Source organism: Bos indicus, chromosome 17 (genome assembly GCF_029378745.1).
Source record: "Bos indicus isolate NIAB-ARS_2022 breed Sahiwal x Tharparkar chromosome 17, NIAB-ARS_B.indTharparkar_mat_pri_1.0, whole genome shotgun sequence".
Classification (NCBI taxonomy): Eukaryota; Metazoa; Chordata; class Mammalia; order Artiodactyla; family Bovidae; genus Bos; species Bos indicus.
In genome coordinates, this window is record NC_091776.1 from 11,427,088 (window position 1) to 11,449,565 (window position 22,478).

At 39.4% G+C, this 22,478-nt stretch overlaps 1 protein-coding gene across 4 annotated transcripts in view; it reads left to right on the top strand.

Annotated features, from left to right (window-relative positions):
- The window catches only part of TTC29 (tetratricopeptide repeat domain 29), a 273,994-nt gene that overhangs the window by 149,899 nt on the left and 101,617 nt on the right, over window positions 1–22,478 (top strand). For all 4 annotated transcript variants that reach the window (XM_070769026.1, XM_070769025.1, XM_070769024.1 and 1 more), the window contains 2 exons: window positions 1,745–1,868; window positions 12,262–12,490. In XM_070769026.1, coding sequence (XP_070625127.1) covers window positions 1,745–1,868; window positions 12,262–12,490 — 353 coding nt within the window. The remainder of the gene's footprint in view (window positions 1–1,744; window positions 1,869–12,261; window positions 12,491–22,478) is intronic.

Below are 22,478 nucleotides of genomic sequence, written 5' to 3' on the forward strand. Positions count from 1 at the left end.
TCATTATATTTTTTCTAATACCTCCAGCAAATATTTTATGAATCACATATGCCTCCCTCTCAAAGAATTGGTTTCATTTGCAAAGGAATGTATAAATTTTCGACCTTTTTAGAGGTTTTATTTTTAAAAAATACAACAGCTTTCAGTTCAGTTCAGTCGCTCAGTCGTGTCTGACTCTTTGCGACCCCATGAATTGCAGCACACCAGGCCTCCCTGTCCATCACCAACTCCCGGAGTTCACTCATACTCACGTCCATCGAGTCACTGATGCCATCCAGCCATCTCATCCTCTGTCGTCCCCTTCTCCTCCTGCCCCCAATCCCTCCCAGCATTAGAGTCTTTTCCAATGAGTCGACTCTTCGCATGAGGTGGACAAAGTACTGGAGTCTCAGCTTTAGCATCATTCCTTCCACAGAAATCCCAGGGCTGACCTCCTTCAGAATGGACTGGTTGGATCTCCTTGCAGTCCAAGGGACTCTCAAGAGTCTTCTTCAACACCACAGTTCAAAAGCATCAATTCTTTGGTGCTCAGCTTTCTTCACAGTCCAACTTTCACATCCATACATGACCACTGGAAAAACCATACCCTTGACTAGATGGACCTTTGTTGGCAAAATAATGTCTCTGCTTTTGAATATGGTATCTAGGTTGGTCATAACTTTCCTTCCAAGGAGTAAGCATCTGTTAATTTCATGGCTGCAGTCACTATCTGCAGTGATTTTGGAGCTCCCAAAAAATAAAGTCTGACACTGTTTCCACTGTTTCCCCATCTATTTCCCATGAAGTGATGAGACCAGATGCCCTGAGATGTAATTCATATAGCATACATTTTACATTTAAATTTTAGGATTCAGTAGTTCTTAGTATGTTCACAGAGTTGTGCAGCCATCACCACTATGTAATTTCAGATCACTTTCTTCACTTCAAAAAGAAATCCACACCTGTTAGCAGCTACACCCAGTTCCCTACCCAAGCCCCCCCTCCCCACCTCCATCGCCCCAGCCTCTGGTAACTATTAACTTGCTTTCTATCATTGTTGTGTTAGCTGCTCAGTCATGTCTGCCTCTTTGGGACCCCATGGATTGTAGCCTGCAAGGTTCTTGTCCATGGAACTCTCCAGGGAGTGGGTAGCCACTGTAGATTTGCATTTCTGGACATTTCATGTAGATGGAATCATATCCTATGTGGGTTTTTTTGGTGTGTAGCTGGCTTCTTTCATTTAGTATGTTTTCAAAGTTTATCCATGTTGTAGCGTGTATCACTACTTCATTCCTTTTTATGGCTGAATAACATTCCATGGTATGAATATAGCACATTTTGCTTATCCCTTCAATTGATAGACATTTGGATTGTTTCCACTTCTTAGCTATTATGATTATTGATATGAACATTTACGTACAAGCTTTTGGGTGAGCGTGTGTTTTCATTTCTCTTGGGTATATACATAGGAGTGTAATTCTTGGGTCATATGGTAACTATTACACTTTTTGAAGAATTGACAAGTTGTTTTTCCAAGCAATAGCACCATTTTACAATCCTACCAGTAATCCGTAAGTTTAAAGGCTCACATTCTAACTCACTGTACACTCCTTCAAAGATGAGTCACGTGTTTTTAAAATTTACACCCTACATTTCATTATCCTAATTACTGTCTTAACACTTTCTAAAGCAAAGACACAAAGAAATCTCTTAATGTGGTATTAAATGATATGAGACTTTAATGGTTTCTTATATTTTTTTCTAGCCAAGGACAGATGGCAGAAGCAGTCAAATACTTGAAAAAAGTTGTGAAAATTGCAAAAAACAACTTTCAAAACCTGGATTTTGTGAGAGCAAGTACAATGCTTGGGGACATCTACAACGAAAAAGTGAGCATATTGTGTTTCTTGCTTATAAGGGAAAAATTTGCAGAATTTTAAACCTCTGTTTTTATTTGATCCTCGTCTTCCCATGGTATGTTGTCCAGAATGGCCCCAGGAAAGCAGGACTTAGTCACTGCAGAAGGCAGTGGCTGGGAAGAGAAACGCCTGTTACTTCTTCCTCTTTCAGGTTGTTGTTACTGCTGTTCAGTCGCTCAGCCGTGTTCAACCCTTTGTGACCCCACGGACTGCAGCATACCCAGATTCCCTTTCCTTCACTATCTCTCAGAGTTTGCTCAAACTCACGTCTGTTGAGTCGGTGATGCTGTCTAACCATCTCACCTTTGCCGCCCCCTTCTCCTTTTGCTTTCGATCTTTCCCAGCATCAAGGTCTTTTCCAATAAGTTGGCTCTTCACATCAGGTGGCCAAAGTAATGGAGCTTCAGCTTCAGCATCAGTCCTTCCAGGCAATATTCAGAGTTGATTTCCTTTAGGATTGACTGGTTTGATCTCCTTGCAGTCCAAGGGACTCTCAAGAGTCTCCTCCAGCACCACAATTCTTTAAAAGCATCAATTCTTTGGCACTCAGCCTTCTTTATGGTCCAACTCTCTCCAGTACGACTACTGAAAAAACCATAGCTTTGATTATGTCGACCTTTGTAGTAAGCAAAGTGATGTCTCTGCTTTTTAATACACTATCTAGGTTTGTCATAGCTTTCCTTCCAAGGAGCAAATGTCTTAATTTTGTGACTGCAGTTGCCATCTGCAGTGATTTTGGAGCCCAAGAAAATAAAATCTGTTACTGTTTCCACCTTTTCCCATTCTATTTGCCATAAAGTGTTGGGACCAGATGCCATGATCTTTGTTTTTTGAATGTTGAGTTTTAAGCCAGCTTTTTCACTCTCCTCTTTCACCCTCTTCAAGAGGCTCTTTATTTCCTCTTCACTTTCTTCCATTAGAGTGGTATCATCTGCATATCTGAGATTGTTGATATTTCTGCCAGCAATCTTGGGTTGCGGGATGAAACCCAGATTAGGTTGGGTTTCATCCAGCCCAGCATTTCACGTGATGCCCTCTGCGTAGAAGTTAAATGAGCCAGGTGACAATATACATCCTTGTCATACTCCTTTCCTCATTTTGAACCAGTCAGTGGTCCCATGTCTGGTTCTAACTGTTGCCCTAATGTAATAACACACAATTCCCTTTTTTCCAAGCTCAGAGTGCTTGAGTGACCTACCGCAGCTCACCAACCTTCTAGGTGGCAGTGGTATTCAAACTCATCCACTGAACCACTGCATTTGCCATGTCAATGATTTTAATCATTTCAGAATTATTTAGACTTTTTAGTAGTAAAGTAAGAGTCTGAAATCAATTTGAATGAATAAAATTACCATATTTAGTTTCTACAGTGGGAAACATGCTTTCACACAGGGCATCTCATTTCTTTTTACATCCTCTCTTGCTCGCCCTGGCTCATTGGCCTTCTCTGTCCTCTCATTCAGTAATAATGTTTTGTGCCCTTTTGTCTTGGCTGTCGCCCTTTCTCCTCTCCTCCCCCTCACCCACCTGCTTGCCTCTCACCGCCCCGTCTTTCTGGAACCACTCTGGCCCCTGTGGCTGTCCTCTCCCTCACCCACCTGTTTGCTTCTCGCCGGCCCCGTCTTTGTGGAACCACTCTGGCCCCTGTGGCTGTCCTCTCCCTCACCCACCTGCTTGCTTCTCGCCGGCCCCGTCTTTCTAGAACCACTCTGGCCCCTGTGGCTGTCCTCTCCCTCACCCACCTGTTTGCTTCTCGCCGGCCCCGTCTTTGTGGAACCACTCTGGCCCCCGTGGCTGTCCTCTCCCTCTCCCACCTGCTTGCCTCTCGCCGGCCCCGTCTTTGTGGAACCAGTCTGGCCCCTGTGGCTGTCCTCTCCCTCTCCCACCTGCTTGCCTCTCGCCGGCCCCGTCTTTGTGGAACCACTCTGGCCCCTGTGGCTGTCCTCTCCCTCTCCCACCTGCTTGCCTCTCGCCGGCCCCGTCTTTGTGGAACCACTCTGGCCCCTGTGGCTGTCCTCTCCCTCTCCCACCTGCTTGCCTCTCGCCGGCCCCGTCTTTGTGGAACCAGTCTGGCCCCTGTGGCTGTCCTCTCCCTCTTCCACCTGCTTGCCTCTCGCCGGCCCCGTCTTTGTGGAACCACTCTGGCCCCTGTGGCTGTCCTCTCCCTCTCCCCACTCTGTTGCCCCTCTTTGTGTTCCCCCCATGTGTCACCCCCCAGGCTCTCTCTCTGTTGGGTGCCTGCCAGCCCCATCTCTGTGTTCTGCTCTCTGCCTCTCATGACCCTGTATGACTGATTTTGTATTTCCTTTTGTGTACTTTTTCAGGATATAGTGATGAAAACAAGAGTCAAAGCTTATGCCCTTGTGCAGCTCACCATCTAATGGGCAAGCTTATCCTAGGGTGGCAGAATTGACATTCCTAATAAATATATATAGTCTTTTGGCAGGGGATCAAGAAGAGTGTGGACAGTTTTCTGAAAATTCTTTATTGAATTTGTTATAATAATGCTTTGTTTTAAGTTTTAAGACCAAGAGGCATGTGGGATCTTAGTTCCCTGACCAGGGATCAAACCGACACCCCCTGCATTGGAAGGCAAAGTCTTAACCACTGGACCACCAGAGAAGTCCCAAAACATGTGTAGTCTTACCTTTTTAAAAGATTGCCCTTCAAAAGAGAGGTGCAAAAAGCACGAATTGTTTTACCCTTCTACCAAACAATACCCAGAATACAGTTGTGTGTTTTTTTAACTATAACGTGGACATCAAATATCAGCCTTTATTTTCCCAATTACAGAAAGCATAAGGAAGGTAAAAGCCATAAATGTATCTGATGGGTAATATTTTTGTAAGGGCTTCCCAGGTGGCACTAGAGGTAAAGAACCCACATGCCAATGCAGGAGACGTAAGAGATGCGCTTTTAATCCCTGGGTCAGGAAAATCCCCTGGAGGAGGGCCTGGCAACCCACTCCACTATTGTTGCCTGGAGAATCCCATGGACAGAGGAGCCTGGCGGGCTACAGTCCATAGCGTTGCACAGAGTTGGACATGACTAAAGCGACTTAGCATGCATGCCATATTTTTATACTCACATTTTCTTAATTTTTTACCAAGAGTATCTTATCCACATGTACTTTATTCTCTGATTAGTAATTTTTGAAGAAGAATTTAATATCTAAAGCTAGAAACAAATAATATCCAAAGGCTGGGTCAAGTACCAAAAGTTGATATTTTTTACCAGTGTATCCCTAGTCTATTATACAATTTGGAGGATTCTAGGTATCGTGCTCTCTTCAAATATGCATACCTTCAGTGATACAAGTAGATTCATGTGCCTCTGTGATTGCTTGTATCTTAATGTGGTAAATAGTCACTGATAGTGTAATATTAAGAACATAATACTGTAATGTAAATAGTCACTGATACTGTAATATTAAGAACATAATACTGTAATGTAAATAGTCACTGATAGTGTAATATTAAGAACATAATACTGTAGTGTTTTTATGACATCACAGACTTCAAGACAAAGCTTTGAAACTAAAATTATTAATGTTATGCTCAGTTTTTATGCAGTTTTCTGATTCTCTGCTGATATTTTCTCAAGTCAGAAAATCTACTGATGACTTCTCAGGCTGAGTCTGAGATGTTAAATCATTACTCTTAAAGTATGATTTGAAAATGTATAGCTAAGTGGATTAGAACTAAGTGATAGTTGCTTTTTCTTCTCCTTGTCTTTTTGAGGCATCCTAAATTTCCTCCTAGTCCTAGAAAGCCATTTCCTAGAAAAAGCATCAATCGTTATTAGCATTATTTCATTAAAAGCATTATTTCATATATCTGCTATTCAGTTGCTTATAAATGTTTCCTAATTGTATTAAATGCCTTTGTTCCAGTTAACCTACCCAAACAATTTCACAAGCTATTTGGAACACACACTATCTATTAATGTTAAGCTTTTCCTTGAATAAAACTGTAGCAGGACAGAGGAACTATACCAATTTTTCCCCACCTGACTTTAAATCTGCCCTCATTTTTTCTTACCTGTGACCTTGGGCAAGTTAATTCTTTCTTCCTCAGTTTCCTCATCTTTCATATATCAGTAACAAGACACCTTGCAGACTGGTTATCTGAGGATGAGAAATTTGAAAGTATGCACATGGTTCCTGGCATATACTGGATACACAGTAGCATTTAACTTAGTTTCTCAAACTCAGGTCTCCTTCATGTAGGCTCATTCTCACTGCCTATTTGACATCTTCACTTAGATCTCTTCAAATATAACCTATTAAAAACTGAACTCAACTCATCCATCTTTCTCCCTAAATTCTATTTCTCTCCCTACTTAGTGTTTAAGCAGGATAGAATACTATTCAGGCATTCTGTAGGCAACCTTCTCTTCTCAATCTATAAGCTCTTCTTATCTGACCTCAGATAGGCCCATGGCTTTAAATACCATCCAAATGTATATCTCCAACTCTGATCTCGCCTTTGGACTTAGGACGCGTGAAGCCAGCTGTCCCCCTAGCATCTCTCCCTGGATGTCTCCTAATAGATATCTCAGATTTCGTGTGTTTCCTCCCGCCCTTGACGTACAAGGCTTCCACATCTCAGTAAATGACAACCATTATCCATCAGCCCCATTGCCAAAGCCATTCATCTGGATAGTCTTGATTCTTCTTTCCCATCCTGCTTTATATCCAACCCAGAAGCAAACTCTGACCTTCCTGCCACCAAAACACACCTCAGATCCACCCTCCTCTCTCCAGGTGACCCACATCTGGTTAGGACACTATGTTTTCTCATGTGTACTACTGAAGTCAGCTCTGAACCTCTTTCCCCATTTCTCCTCCATCTAATCCAGTCTGCATACAGAAGCCCAAGTAATTGTTTCAAAATGTGAATAAAATTGCTTCCCAGGTACCCTAGTGCTAAAGAACCTGCCTGCCAATGCAGGAGATGTAAAAGATGTGTGTTCAATACTTGGATCAGGAAGTTCCCCTGGTGAAGGACATGGCAACCCACTCCAGTATTCTTGCCTGGAGAATCCCACGGACAGAGGAGCCTGGCAGGCTACATCTTGTATTAAAATATTTCCATTGCTTCCCAGGCTTCTGGGAACATAAATATAAATCTTCACCCTGACTGAAAAGTCTGTATGAGATGCATTATCTCCCCCACACCCAATCTCTGATTTCATTGCCTTCCTCTCTCCTTATCCTCTCCACCACAGGCAAAGGGACTTTCAAGGAGCTCTTCAAACATGCTGAACTGATTTCTACCTGAGGACATTTGCCCTAGCCAGGATGCTTTGTATGGACAGCTCCCCAAGCGGAACTGCACATGGCTGGCTTCTTGTCACTCAGAACTCAGCTAAATGCCACTTCTTCAGAGAGGTCTTCCTTGGGGCAACCTAATCAAAAGTAGCCACCAGCTCACCCTTTCGTGTGACTATAGTTTGCCATGCAGCACTGATCACCATTTTCTTGTTTATGATATTTTTCTTCTCCTTGTTGAATGTGTCTAAAATGAGAGCTTAATGAAAACAGAGAACAGGTCTGCCCTTTTTAAATTTCTTTCCAATTTCTAGAAGAGTACCTGGCACAGAGTTCAAAATATTTTTGTGAACAAAAATACGTGAGTTCATTGAATTGATCCATAAATTTGTAACCCATTTTATACCAGTTGAGAGTAAGTAGTCCCTTTTAAAATTCCAAGCTTCTGCTTCATTTTTGTCCAATATTTTGACATTTTGAAAAATCACACTGAATCTTTAAAAGCAACTCTAACAGTGCTGATACTTGTCAGTCTACCTTTTAAGGACCTCTATAAACAGCCCTCGTCATACCTTTTCTGGCTTTATATTATTCATGAAATGTATTCTAATTGTATTCTTTTTCAATATTTATTTATATTTATTTGGCTGCACTGGGTCTTAGTTTGCAACATGCGGAATCTTTAGCTGTGGCATTTGGACTCTTGGTTGTGGTATGTGGAATCCAGTTCCCAGCCAGGGATCAAATCCAGGCCCCCCTTCCCTGGAAGCACAAAGCGTTAGCTATTGGACAACTAGGGAAGTCCCTTTAATTGTATTCTTAACAGTAATTTCCAAGAAATAATATTATTTATAAGACCACAATTATAATATTAAACTCTATTTGGAAATATCAGATCAGATCAGTCGCTCAGTCGTGTCCGACTCTTTGCGACCCCATGAATCGCAGCACGCCAGGCCTCCCTGTCCATCACCAACTCCCGGAGTTCACTCAGACTCACGTCCATCGAGTCAGTGATGCCATCCAGCCATCTCATCCTCTGTCGTCCCCTTCTCCTCTTGCCCCCAATCCCTCCCAGCATCAGAGTCTTTTCCAATGAGTCAACTCTTTGCATGAGGTGGCCAAAGAACTGGAGTTTCAGCTTTAGCATCATTCCTTCCAAAGAAATCCCAGGGCTGATCTCCTTCAGAATGGACTGGTTGGATCTCCTTGCAGTCCAAGGGACTCTCAAGAGTCTTCTCCAACACCACAGTTCAAAAGCATCAATTCTTCGGTGCTCAGCCTTCTTCACAGTCCAACTCTCACATCCATACATGACCACAGGAAAAACCATAGCCTTGACTAGACGAACCTTTGTTGGCAAAGTAATGTCTCTGCTTTTGAATATGCTATCTAGGTTGGTCATAACTTTCCTTCCAAGGAGTAAGTGTCTTTTAATTTCATGGCTGCAGTCACCATCTGCAGTGATTTTGGAGCCCAGAAAAATAAAGTCTGACACTGTTTCCACTGTTAGTTTTCTCTAATTATTATAGTGCTATTATAATTAAAGTTAACACATCTTAAAAACATCCTAATTAATTTACTTTTTGCTGTATAATGATAGAAGATGGACCACCCATCCCACCCTCCCGATGTGATTCGTTTTTAATTGAAAATATACCATCAATGTAAAGGAGTCAGATGAGAATATTTTAGGGAAAATAAATAGATGTAGACCTTTTATGAGATCTTTTATCCTCTAATGAGGTCAGAGCATAATCACATAATTAAAACAATGGTAGTTCCAACAGTAACAGGGTAAGGAAAATGTGTAAGAAATGATTCCTCCTTTGTACTAAGAAACTGCCCATTTACTTTGAGCTTGCTCATTGGACAGAGCAATGACAATTTAGACACTAAGAAAGATCACAATAATGCATGAAAATTCTCTTATAGTGTAATAATGCAAGTTTTGTTTCAAGGTCTATGATGTCATCAAGATCCTGTCCTGAAATTGTCCACTAAATGCTTGTTACTGATATTTATAACATTAAATGAAGTTGTTTCTTCCAATAAAATGCAGTTATGAGATGCTAAATTCATTTCTATATATCACTTCTGTATCCTCAAACTCATATTTGAGATTACCAGGATTAATTACTGGAATCTTCTGAATTTTATAATAGAATAGGAGGATTCACTGATAACAGGAACTTGGAAGGTTGGACAGAACTTTTGGAGAGGGGATTATATTTAGATGGTAAACTCTTTAAGAGTGAAAATCTGGAATTACAAAGCACACTAATAAAACCTTTCTCTAAAAAGGTATGTATAAAAATTCTTGCATCAGAGAAGAATTGATATTGTATTACTTAAGAGAGCTTTAAACTAGAGAAATCTAGGTTGATAGCAGTTTTATGACAGGTATGTGTGTCTCAAGATTGAACTCTAGGCACAATTTGATGGAAGAATGATTACCTAATACAGAAGTATTTAGGGGAGAAAGCATTTGTTTAAAAAAAGCCTAATAAAAGTTAGAATACCAATAAATGAATATTCCCACTAGCAGTAGAGCTTCCGTTGTGGCTCATCTGGTAAAGAATCTGCCTGCAATGCAGGGTAGGTTCAATCCCTGGGTTGGGAAAATCCCCCAGAGAAGGGAAAGGCTACCCTCTTCAGTATTCCGGCCTGGAGAATTTCGTGGACTAGAGTCCATGGGGTCACAAAGAGTGGAACATGACTGAACGACTTTCACTTTCACTTTTTCACTAGCAGTAAGCTTGCCTGCTTGTATAAACTTTATTCATTGCTGAATCTCTGCTGCCTGGCATGGGCCAGGCAAATAATAGCTGTTCATTGGATGAATGAGCTTGTTTCAACATAATAATATATCAAAATAATTCTGCAAATTCAAATATACCTTTATTTATTTATGAATAATTCTCCTAAATTGATATTACCACCTGAAACAGTCCAGTGGTAAAGACTTGCACTTCCACTGCACTTCCGGTTGCAGGAGTTACACATTTGATCCCTGGTGGGGGAGATAAGATCCCACGTGCATCTCAGCCAAAAAACCAAAAACATAACCAACAGACATAGTATTGTAAGAAATTCAATAAAGACTTTAAGAAAAAATGAACAGCCTAAAGCTCAGGATGATAGCTAGAACAATAATTAGATACTTATACTTCTCTGTTTTTAAAAATAGAAACGTTTGGTCTAGTCATGTATTTTCATCTATTTTGTCCCATATCTTTGATATCTAACAGAACAATTTATAATTTTAAGTTGTTATATTTTCATATTCAATATTGATATTATTTTCCAATCATATAATTTATTTAATTGGCATACAAATGTATTTGATACAGTTTTATATTTTCTTAATTGCAAAATCTAATTCTCATATAAATCCTGTTTTAGAGGTCTTCCTCGGCAGTCCAGTGGTTAAGACTCTGCGCTTCCACTGCCTAGGGTGTGAGTTTGATCCCTGGTTGGGAAACTGAGATCTCACATGCCTCAGAGTGTGGTCAAAAAAAGGATCTAAAAAAATCCTGTTTTATATTTTGAAATAAGAGAAAGAATTGTTCATCTTAACAGACAAAAATTGTTATTGATGAGGGAGTCTGTTTACATTAGAAAATGTAATCAGAATGAGCCATTTGAAGAGTTCCCCTAAACTGTCCCTGTGGGCATGTAACAGTGTTACATGTGCTGCACATGTATATAACATAACTGTCACATAAGCCCTGCTCTTTCTCTCCTCCTCACCTTGCTGGCAGCCTCTTTATTCAATCAGTCTTTCTGCTCTTTGGGTTCTGATTGTACAGAGGTGCATGGGTGTTGAGTATGCATTTTACCTGTACTGACATGTAGTATAAAGCTGTTTCAATGGTGATTTTTATTTCCAGTTACTTCATAAAATGCCATGAGAAAAATGACTTGAAAGTTTATAGTAAATAAAACATTTCTCTTCAAAAGAGTGTGCATTCATGTTTTCGTGTGTATGAAAGAAGGAAAGGAAGGAGAGGGGCGGAAAGGCAAGAGAATGGACTTGCCAGGGTTATAAATCAATGAAGAAAGGAAATTTTCATTCCCTAGAGTCTTTACAAGTATAGCTAATCCTAAAAATAATATCCTCTTTTGAGGAAGAGTTTTAAGGAGGATTTTTAGAAGACTTGGAGGTGGCAGAAATAGTCCCTTCTCAGGCTCAGTTTCATTATTTGTAAAATAGGGATAGTATTTCCTCATAATGTGACCTATGAAAGCTGATGACATAATACCTATGAAGTACTTAGCACTGGTCCTCACACTTCATGAGAGTTAGGTAAATGTTACTTATTTGTAGACAGTAGGTTTTAGAAGGAACAATGAGAATGAGAAAGAAAGGGAGGAAGAGAGAGAAGGAAGGAAGGAGATGGGAAGGGAAAAGGAAAAACCTTGAATTTTTATAATTTAAAATGTTGCAAAGGATTTGGAGAAAAAAAGACATTTAAATGACCCTTTGAGTTATGCTAGTGCTGTTGTCAAGATCACATTTTTTTCAAAATATTTTCTTCCACATTCTGGGTCAAGAATGACGTGAGCACATGGGAAAACACGGTAGCCAAAGGGCAGGAATATTCATCCATTTTCACCTGCCTTTGATTCAGTGAGCTGACCAGGATGATCTCTTGCTATGACTGAAAACAAAAGCCAGTTCAAAAGATTTAATTTGGTAAATCCAGTGCTACAAGTAAGAAAATTCTATCTAAATCAATGTGAAATGGTTCACTCTTTCACAAACTTCTTTTTGCTTCTATATATTAGATTGAACCATACAAAAAAATGCTAATATTTGACCATTTTTTTATCTTAAAAACTTAGGTTTCATAGCATTCCACCCAGTTGGTATACCTTTCTTGGTGAATTAACTTTAAGATACTGCACGGTTAGTAATCACAACTTTTAAAAGAAAAGTTACTCTAAGAGAGATCCTGCTTGTCATCTTTCTTCTTGAAGATAAACTGCTAAGACTGTTGAATGATCAGTGTGGCAAATGCCATGGTGGGCAGATATGTGGAAAAGTAAAATAAAAATTAAGAAAAAATATTTCTCTTACATCTTTAGGGCCACTACAGCAAAGCTTCTGAATACTTTCAGCAAGCTTTCAACACAACAGCAGACATAATGAACATATCTCTGAAGGATGAAACTAAAGTGCATTATGGAATCGCAAAAGCTCATCAGATGATGCTGACGGTTAACAGTTGTATAGAATCTGCAGACCTCACCAGCCTTGACTACCTGCTGTCATGGAAGGAGAGTAGAAGCGACATTACACCTGATCCAACTTCTGGTAAGGCGTTGCTTTTGTTTGTTTGTTTGTTTCAATTGGAGGATAATTTTTTAGAACGTTGCGTTAGTTTCTGCTGTACAACAACGTGAAACCGCTGAAAGTATAGATAGATAGATAGATAGATAGATAGATAGATAGATCCCGTCCCTCTTGGGGCTCCCTCCACTCCCCACCCCACCCCGCCCATGTCATCACAGCGCACCGAGCTGAGCTCCCTGTGCTGTCAGCAGCTCCCCACCAGCTCTGTTTCACACATGGTGGTGTATGTACGTCAGTGCTGCTCTCTGTCTGTCCCAACTGCGTCTCCTTCCCCCACTGTGTTCAGCTCAGCTCTCTACATCTGCATCTCTATTCCTGCCCTGCAAATTTAGTTTCATTCATACCCATTTTCTCGATTCCATATATGTGTGTTAATACACAATATTTGTTTTTCTTTCCAACTTGCTTCACTCTGTACGACAAACTGTATATTCATCCACATCTCTACAAATGACCCAATTTTGTTCCTTTTATGGCTGAGTAATATTCCATTGTACATATGTATCACAACTTCTTCTCTGCTTTTTGAGAACACTGTAGATTTTTGTATCACTTTTAATGGCTAAGTCATTTTCTTTATAAAAGTTTATTCAACCATTGGCAATTTTAATTTTAGTGGTAACTTTATTTTTATTTATTTATTTTATTTTATTTATTTTTATTTATTTATTCATCACTATGTGAATGTTGAATGCATTTTCATGCTATATTGTAACTTCAATGCTTAAGGAAAGCATACAGTAGTGATAATGACTTATTCAACTTGACAAATCACCATTTTTTCAGTTATCTTAAATACTCAACAGTAGGTACTGATCAGTTGTAAGGAATATGAAATAGGTTTATGTTTTAAAAAATGTTCAGTGTTGTACCTTACTGACAAGAGCAAGTGTACATAGATGCTAATCAGTAGTATACTCTTTTATTATGATAGTCAGTTTTCCTATCTTTCTCTAATTCAGTTGTGACTATTAATTGACAAAATATTTGATAGTAATTTCTCTTAATCCTACTTTTTCCTACCTAATCACAAGAATGTGATAATTAGTCAGAATAGTCTATTAAAAATAAATAACTAAAAGTGGATGTAAGGGTCGATTTTATATATCAACTCGACTGGATTCTAGTCCCCATTTAAGAACTTTAGGATTTTTAAACAATTTTTAAAAATGCTGCCTATGAAAGACCTTTGGATTACGTAACTATTTGCTTGTAAATCAGATTTTTAAAGCAAAATATTTTAAATGTTTGGGAACATTTAAATCGTAAATGTTTTGATTTGGGAACAAATCAAATCGTAAACCAGAAGGGAAAGAGACACGTGTACCCCAATGTTCATCGCAGCACTGTTTATAATAGCCAGGACATGGAAACCACCTAGATGTCCATCAGCAGATGAATGGATAAGAAAGCTATGGTATGTATACACAATGGAGTATTACTCAGCCATTAAAAAGAATACATTTGAATCAGTTCTAATGAGGTGGATGAAACTGGAGCCTATTATACAGAGTGAAGTAAGCCAGAAGGAAAAACACCAATACAGTATACTAATGCATATATATGGAATTTAGAAAGAGGGTAACAATAACCCTGTGTACGAGACAGCAAAAGAGACACTGATGTAAAGAACAGTCTTATGGACTCTGTTGGAGACGGAGAGGGTGGGAAGATTTGGGAGAATGGCATTGAAACATGTGAAATATCATGTATGAAACAAGTTGCCAGTCCAGGTTCGATGCACGATACTGGATGCTTGGGGCTGGTGCACTGGGATGACCCAGAGAGATGGTATGGGGAGGGAGGAGGGAGGAGGGTTCAGGATGGGGAACACATGTATACCTGTGGCGAATTCATTTCGATATTTGGCAAAACAAATACAATATTGTAAAGTTTAAAAATAAAATAAAATTTTTAAAAAAAGAAGCAAAAAAAAAAAAAAAACCGTAAGTCAAAATTTCATAACGTAAAGGGGCATCTCCTGTCTGTATTTTAACTTTTTACACAATTTTTAGAGGTTACTTTCCATTTACAGTTATAAAACATTTATAAAATACTGGCTGTGTTCCTCTTGTTTCACCATAGATTCCTGAGTCTCTCTTACACCCAATAGTTTGTACCCTTCACTCCTCCACCCCTTGTGGCCCCGTCCCCATTCTGCTCATCAGTGCTTTGTTTTCTGTATTTGTGAGTCAGCCTCTTGTTTGTACTATTCACTAGTTTGTTGTGTTTTTTAGATTCCACATGTAAGTGATATTATATGGTATTTGTCTTTCTCTATATGACTTTTCCATGATCCAGCGGATGTCGGCAATTTGATCTCTGGTTCCTCTGCCTTTTCTAAAACCAGCTTGTTATGTAAAATTTAAAAATAAAATAAAATTTTAAAAAAATGAAAAAAAAAAAATAAAACCAGCTTGAACATCAGGAAGTTCACGGTTCACATATTGCTGAAGCCTGGCTTGGAGAATTTTGAGCATTACTTTACTAGCGTGTGAGATGAGTGCAATTGTGTGGTAGTTTGAGCATTCTTTGGCATTCCCTTTCTTTGGGATTGGAATGAAAACTGACCTTTTCCAGTCTGTGGCCACTGCTGAGTTTTCCAAATTTGCTGGCATATTGAGTGCAACACTTTCACAGCATCATCTTTCAGGATTTGGAATAGCTCAACTGGAGTTCTATCACCTCCACTAGCTTTGTTCTTAGTGATGCTTCCTAAGGCCCACTTGACTTCACATTCGAGGATGTCTGGCTCTAGGTCAGTGATCACACCATCATGATTATGTGGGTCGTGAAGATCTTTTTTGTACAGTTCTTCTGTGTATTCTTGCCATCTCTTCTTAATATCTTCTGCTTCTGTTAGGTCATACCATTTCTGTCCTTTATCTAGCCCATCTTTGCATGAAATGTTCCTTTGGTATCTCTGATTTTCTTGAGGAGATCTCTAGTCTTTCCCATTCTATTGTTTTCCTCTATTTCTTTGCATTGATCACTGAAGAAGGCTTTCTTATGCCTCTTGAGAAATTTGTATGCATGTCAGGAAGCAACAGTTAGAACTGGACATGGAACAACAGACTGGTTCGAAATAGGAAAAGGAGTACGTCAAGGCTGTATATTATCACCCTGCTTATTTAACTTACATGCAGAATACATCGTGAGAAACGCTGGACTGGAAGAAACACAAGCTGGAATCAAGATTGCCAGGAGAAATATCAATAACCTCAGATATGCAGATGACACCACCCTTATGGCAGAAAGTGAAGAGGAACTTAAAAGCCTCTTGATGAAGGTGAAAGTGGAGAGTGAAAAAGTTGGCTTAAAGCTCAACATTCAGAAAACGAAGATCATGGCATCTGGTCCCATCACTTCATGGGAAATAGATGGGAAAACAGTGGAAACAGTGTCAGACTTTATTTTGGGGGGCTCCAAAATCACTGCAGATGGTGACTGCAGCCATGAAATTAAAAGATGCTTACTCCTTGGAAGGAAAGTTATGACCAACCTAGATAGCATGTTCAAAAGCAGAGACATTACTTTGCCAACAAAGATCTGTCTAGTCAAGGCTATGATTTTTCCTGTGGTCATGTATGGATGTGAGAGTTGGACTGTGAAGAAGGCTGAGCACCGAAGAATTGATGCTTTTGAACTGTGGTGTTGGAGAAGACTCTTGAGAGTCCCTGGACTGCAAGGAGATCCAACCAGTCCATTCTAAAGGAGATCAGTCCTGGGTGTTTTTTGGAAGGAATGGTGCTAAAGCTGAAACTCCAGTACTTTGGCCACCTCATGCAAAGAGTTGACTCATTGGAAAAGATTCTGATGCTGGGAGGGATTGGGGGCAAGAGGAGAAGGGGACGACAGAGGATGAGATGGCTGGATGGCATCACTGACTCAATGGACGTGAGTCTGAGTGAACTCCGGGAGTTGGTGATGGACAGTGAGGCCTGGTGTGCTGCGATTCATGGGGTTGCAAAGAGTCGGACACGACTGAGCGACTGATCTGATCTGATCTGATCTGATATGACTTTACTTAGAATGCCCTCCAAGTCCACCCATGATGCTGCAGAAGGCAAAATTTCATGCTTTTTTATGACAGTAGTTTTCCTGTGTGTGTGATGTGTGGGGGGCTACTTGTTCTCCATCCCATTCATCTGTTGATGGACACCTAGGTTGCTTCCATATCTTGGCAGTTGTAAATAATGCCAATATGAACATTGGGCTGTTCTTTTAGAATGAGTGCTTTTTTCGGCTATATATTCAGGAGTGGAATTGCTGGGTATCTCCTATTTAGTAGTCTTTTTTCCCCTTAGGTCATTTACATGAAACAATAATTTGGCTGTTTCTTTCCTCCATAGAATAAGTAGTAAATAGAAGTAAACTTGGCACAAAGAAATTTATTGACTCTTTTACATCAATAGAATACTGCTTTATGACTATCTGTCCTCTAGGTAGAAAATAAGGAAAGGTCTCATTTAATAGAAGCACAGTAAGAGGAAGCAAGATGAAATCTTCAGAAGTGGATGGCTTGCTGAATTTCAATGTGCAATTTCAAGTGCTCAAAAAATATTTATAGGCAACAGTTAACTTTCACATAATACTTTGCTTATTTGGGATATTGTCTTGTCATATATTTGGGCATTTGTTCTGTAGTTTTGAATTATCTTCCCTTTAGTCTCTCACCTTTTCTGCCCAGGAGCTAAAGCAGTGAAATTATGATCCATTTATTAGATTACTTGTTTTGACAAATGGTTTGGTGCAAAATTTTCAGATTTAGTTGGGATAAACTATAACCAACACAGTGATAATCATGAAAAAAATATATACTCCTCAAAACTAGCTTCAGATCAGAGTCATGTGTTCATTTATTGCAATCTTGTTTTTGGCTTTTTAAAAATCTCTTTTGCTTTGCTTTAGTCTATAAAGCTACTTATGTTTCTATTCTTTTTACATTTTATCTTCCCATTTTTTATAAGGGCATGTTGTGTTCTAAAGGGCTTAGGAGCAAACAAAAATGCACTTCAAAATATTGTTTAGACATATAAAATACAAACAAAAAGCAAAATGAATGAATAAAAACAAACATATAGATATAGGGACAGAGTAGTCGTTGGTGGTGGTGGTGGTGGTTTAGTCACTAAGTTGTGTTCAACTCTTGCGACCCCATGGACTGTAGCCCACCAGGCTCCTCTGTCCATGGGATTTCCCAGGTTCCCAGGCAAGAACACTGGAGTGGGTTGCCACTTCCTTCTCCAGGAGATCTTCCGGGATCAGGAATCAATCCTGGGTCTCCTGCATTGGCAGGTAGACTCTTTACTGACTGAGCCATCAGGGAAGCCCTAGAATAGTGGTTACCACGGGGAGGTGGGGGAACAAAATGGATGAAGGGGATCAACTATATGGTGATGGACAAAAACTAAATTTTTGGTGGTAAGCATGCTGTAAAGTACACAGAAGTAAAAATAGAGTGTTCTACACGTGCAACTCATGTTATAAAACAATGTTACCATAATCAAAAAATAAAAAGGATTATTCAGACAGTAAAAATTCAGCTATTCATGTGGTGGAGAAGATTAAATTCTCCATAACTCTATAAAATTATACCCCCTTATTGATTCATTTGACCAAAACTAGAAATTTATGCCTAAATGAGCTATATCATTATAAAAGTGAAAAATAATAATCTTTCAGATTCATGGCAAATGAGAATTCACATACTACTGGTATAGTCAGCATTTTTAGTGGTAGGTATTTTGTTTGTACATAAAACCTATAGGACATTATCAAACACCTTGTTTGTTTTACACTAAAATTTTGTTGTTTCTAGTCACTAAGTCGTGTCCAACTCTTTTGCGATCCCATGGCCAAAGCCCGCCAGGCTTCTCTGTCTATGGGATTTCCTGGGCAAGAATACTGAAGTGGGTTGCCATTTCTTTCTCCAGGGGATCTTCCTGATCCAGGGATTAAACCTATGTCTCGTGCATTGGCAGGCAGATTCTTTACCATTCAGCCACCAGGGAAGCTCCACAAAAATTTTTAAATGCTTCAAAATTATTTCTTAAACCATAACTCTTTATTATTGTCTTTGCTCTGTTTAAAAATTTTCATGGAGTCATTCCTGTTCACAAGTTAATACAAGCTTCTCAACCTTTTTGACCACCTCCCTCCCCTGTCCACATACACACCATAACCCTATTATTGCCTTACTTTCAGCTAAGGCCAGCCCTCTCTGGGGAAATCTCACCCACCTTGAAAGGTCCTTCTCAAATACTGAGATCTTGCCTCATTCTCTTCTCACTTAATATTGTTTCTCCTCTCTCTTCTCATATTAAATATTATCCATTTCTCTCCAGGTATTTTTCATTTGTCATATTCTGCATCTTATCATGGCCATTTCTATACTTGCCTTGTCTGCCTGATCAGAGTAAGAGTCTCTTGAAATCAGATTCAGAGTCTTGATATTCCCTACAAAAGAAGACATGTCTGACACCTACTAGGTACCAAGTAAATATTTGTCAAATTAAATGGAATTCAAAGTGTGTATGTATGCCCTCGGTATGAGCTAGTTTGTATTAACTACTTGATGAAAACAAGATTTGTAGTTCCCTGTCTCCTTGGAAAATATGGGGGAAAAAACTGTAATGATCCAATACTGTATTTTTGATTTACCATCCAATTATGACATGAATGGAGGATAACACCAATATGATATTGACAAAATGAAGAAATGGGGAAATATTATTTGGAAATCTGAGGAGCTTTTAGTTTTTCAAATTTTGCCTTTCTTCTCTGAAGAGGCGTCTTTAATCTTGCTATTGAGGGGTCCCAGGTATTCAGTAAAAAGCAGATCAAAGATTCGAAAGACACATTATAAAAGCCATGAGGTTATCTTCACCTCTGAGACTTACATCCTCCAAACAAATCATTAGCTCACAGAGCAGGCAATATTCTTTTAAGCAAAGGAACATGACCTCCTAAGGGAATAGAGCCGTGAGAGCACTCGAGTCTCTAGATAAAATAGAACAGCAATTCACCAGAATCACCTCTTATCTCTGTGTCTTTCAGAGGGAAAATAGCAAATATAGACACCTCTTTACTCTTCTAATACATTTAGATATGGTGGGAATGATTTAACATTCCTCCTTCCCCTACCAACAGTAAAATAAGAAAAGATTCTCCTCCCAAATTTGAGAATTTAGAAGGAATTCAAATTTTATTACAGTTCAATAGAATTATTCAAATCTGAAGCAACAGAAATTGTTTGACTCTGGAATCAATCTCAGAATTTATCAATTAATCTCAGAATTTCTGCTGATTTTTCCACAATATAGTTTATTTTCCTTACCAGAATTAGTATCTGTACCATCATGAAATTTTTTTTAATGAAAAGCTAATTCATCTTGCCTTTTGGAGATCACAGACCCCGATGAGGAGCAGTGACACAGAAGCTCAAGCTTTATTTATCCAACTTAATAGAACTGTTAACCTAGAAATGTGATTGTGCATGCTGCTGCTGCTGCTACTGCTAAGTCGCTTCAGTCGTGTCCAACTCTGTGCGACCCCAGAGTGGGTTGCCATTTCCTTCTCCAATGCATGAAAGTGAAATGTGAAAGGGAAGTTGCTCAGTCGTGTCCCACTCTTAGCGACCCCATGGACTGCAGCCCACCAGACTTCTCCATCCGTGAGATTTTCCAGGCAAGAGTACGGGAGTGGGGTGCCATTGCCTTTCACCTTAGTCGTATCTGACTGTGTGTGACCCAATGGACTGTAGCCCACCAGGCTCCTCTGTCCATGGGATTCTCTAGGCAAGAACACTGGAGTGGGTCGCCATGCCCTCCTCTAGGGGATCTTCCCCACCCAGAGATCAAACCCGAGTCTCATGTTTACTGCATTGGCAGGAAGGTTCTTTACCACTGGTGCCACCTGGAAAGCAAACATGGTTGGGCACTTCACTGATGATACCAGTATCGTGGCCTTCATGCACATTCTTACTGTAACCAAGTGTAAATTATATCAGGTAAATAGGATACAAATCCTCAGCATAGAAATAGGTGAACACACTGGCTAGTCAGTAAAGACACTTACTGTTTTCTACAAAAAGGCATGTGAAGGTTTCCTTGAGTGCCAGAACTATTATCCTAGTTTTATAAATCATTTAATATTCTTAAAGGAAAACAATAAAAAATCTTGAATTTGTCTCCCAGCCTTGGTTTGTGTTGGCTTGAAGTGTGGTTCTTGGTTTAATGTCAAGCCACATTTTCTCACCCTATCCTTTTTTTTATTTTTCACTGATGACTTCATCCATTATAAAGAATATGAAAAAGCCACATTCACATATGTGTCTCGTGTTCTTATACTTTGATTGCTACTTCTAGAGGGAGATGTTATGAAATTAGCCAAAAAGTCAGCAAGCAGGTTTTACATCATCCTACGGTCACCCAGGATGACCCGTTGCAACCTCTCTCCAATCATGTGTTCAAAAACATGACACATAAAAAGATTCTAGTGAAAACCATGGCTGAATCAATGCTCAGCCTACTGGCAGCTTAGTATCATTGAGAGACACTGTTACTCAAGAATCTGATGACCTGGGTCCTAATACCACATTGAGCATTAATCTGCTTTGTGACTTTTGGCAAAAGATTCAAGTCTCTTTAGCCTGTTATCTCAGGTTCAAAATAGGTCATTATAAGATTCCTCTGGAACCGACCAAGGTTCTACCATAAGAGCATCTTCTAAATAAGTAAGATATTTTCTAGTCCTTAAAAATACAATCTAAATCTTCGTGAGCATTTTATCTGTTGTTTTTCCCCCATAAACCCTGGTTTCTGAGAGTTTCCAAAAGAGGTAATTTTATTATTATTATTATATCAGCTGTCTGAATGCTAGGTGTATTATTTGACGCTTCTGCTAGAATTTATAATAAAGGAGTTTCTGGATATCACATGCAATCTAACTTCTCCCTGGTTGACACTGCTGAGGTTGCTAAACATAGTTAACCATTTTATATACAGCCTTTCAATTCATCTACCATCATCAACCTTATGTCATACTTCCCCTCAGTATTTCCTCAGCCCCAACATCTTCCCCACCATTCGTGAAGCTTCCAGTTCCTATACACACCTGCCTCTCTGCTCATCATTGTTCTCTCTTCATGTGCTTTAGTCTGTGGCTATCTCTGAGCCCCTAAATTTGATACCACCCCTACAGTCCATGGAATTCTCCAGGCCAGAATACTGGAGTAGGTTTGAATGCTGAGTTTTAAGCCATCTTTTTTCACTCTCTTCTTTCACCTTCATCAACAGGATCTTTAGTTCCTTTTTGCTTTCTGCCATTAGGGTGATATCATCTGCATATCATGGTTGATATTTCTCCTGGAAATGATATACTCTGCATATAAGTTAAATAAGCAGGGTGACAATATACAGCCTTGACATACTCCTTTCCCAATTTGGAACCAGTCCATTGTTGAATGTCCAGTTCTAACTGTTGCTTTGTGACCTGCATACAGGTTTCTCAGGATTCAGGTAAAGTGGTCTGGTAGTCCCATCTCTTGAAGAATTTTCCACAGTTTGTTGTGATCCACACAGTCAAAGGCTTTAGCATAATCAATGAAGCAGAAGTAGATATTCTTCTGGAGTTCTCTTTCTTTTCCTATGATCCAATGGATGTTTGCAGTTTAATCTCTGGTTCTTCTGCCTTTTCTGAATCCAGCTAGAACATCTGGAAGTTCTCTGTTCAAGTACTGTTGAAGCCTAACTTGGAGAATTTTGAGCATTGCTTTGTTAGTATGTGAATGAGTGCAATTGGGCGGTAGTTTGAACATTCTTTGGCATTTCTCTTCTTTGAGATTGGAAAGAAAACTGACCTTTTCCAATCTTGTGGCCACTGCTGAATTTAAAAGCAAGTGTCAAATGGATCAAACTGTTTCTAAGTATCTTAACTGAATCCTAGA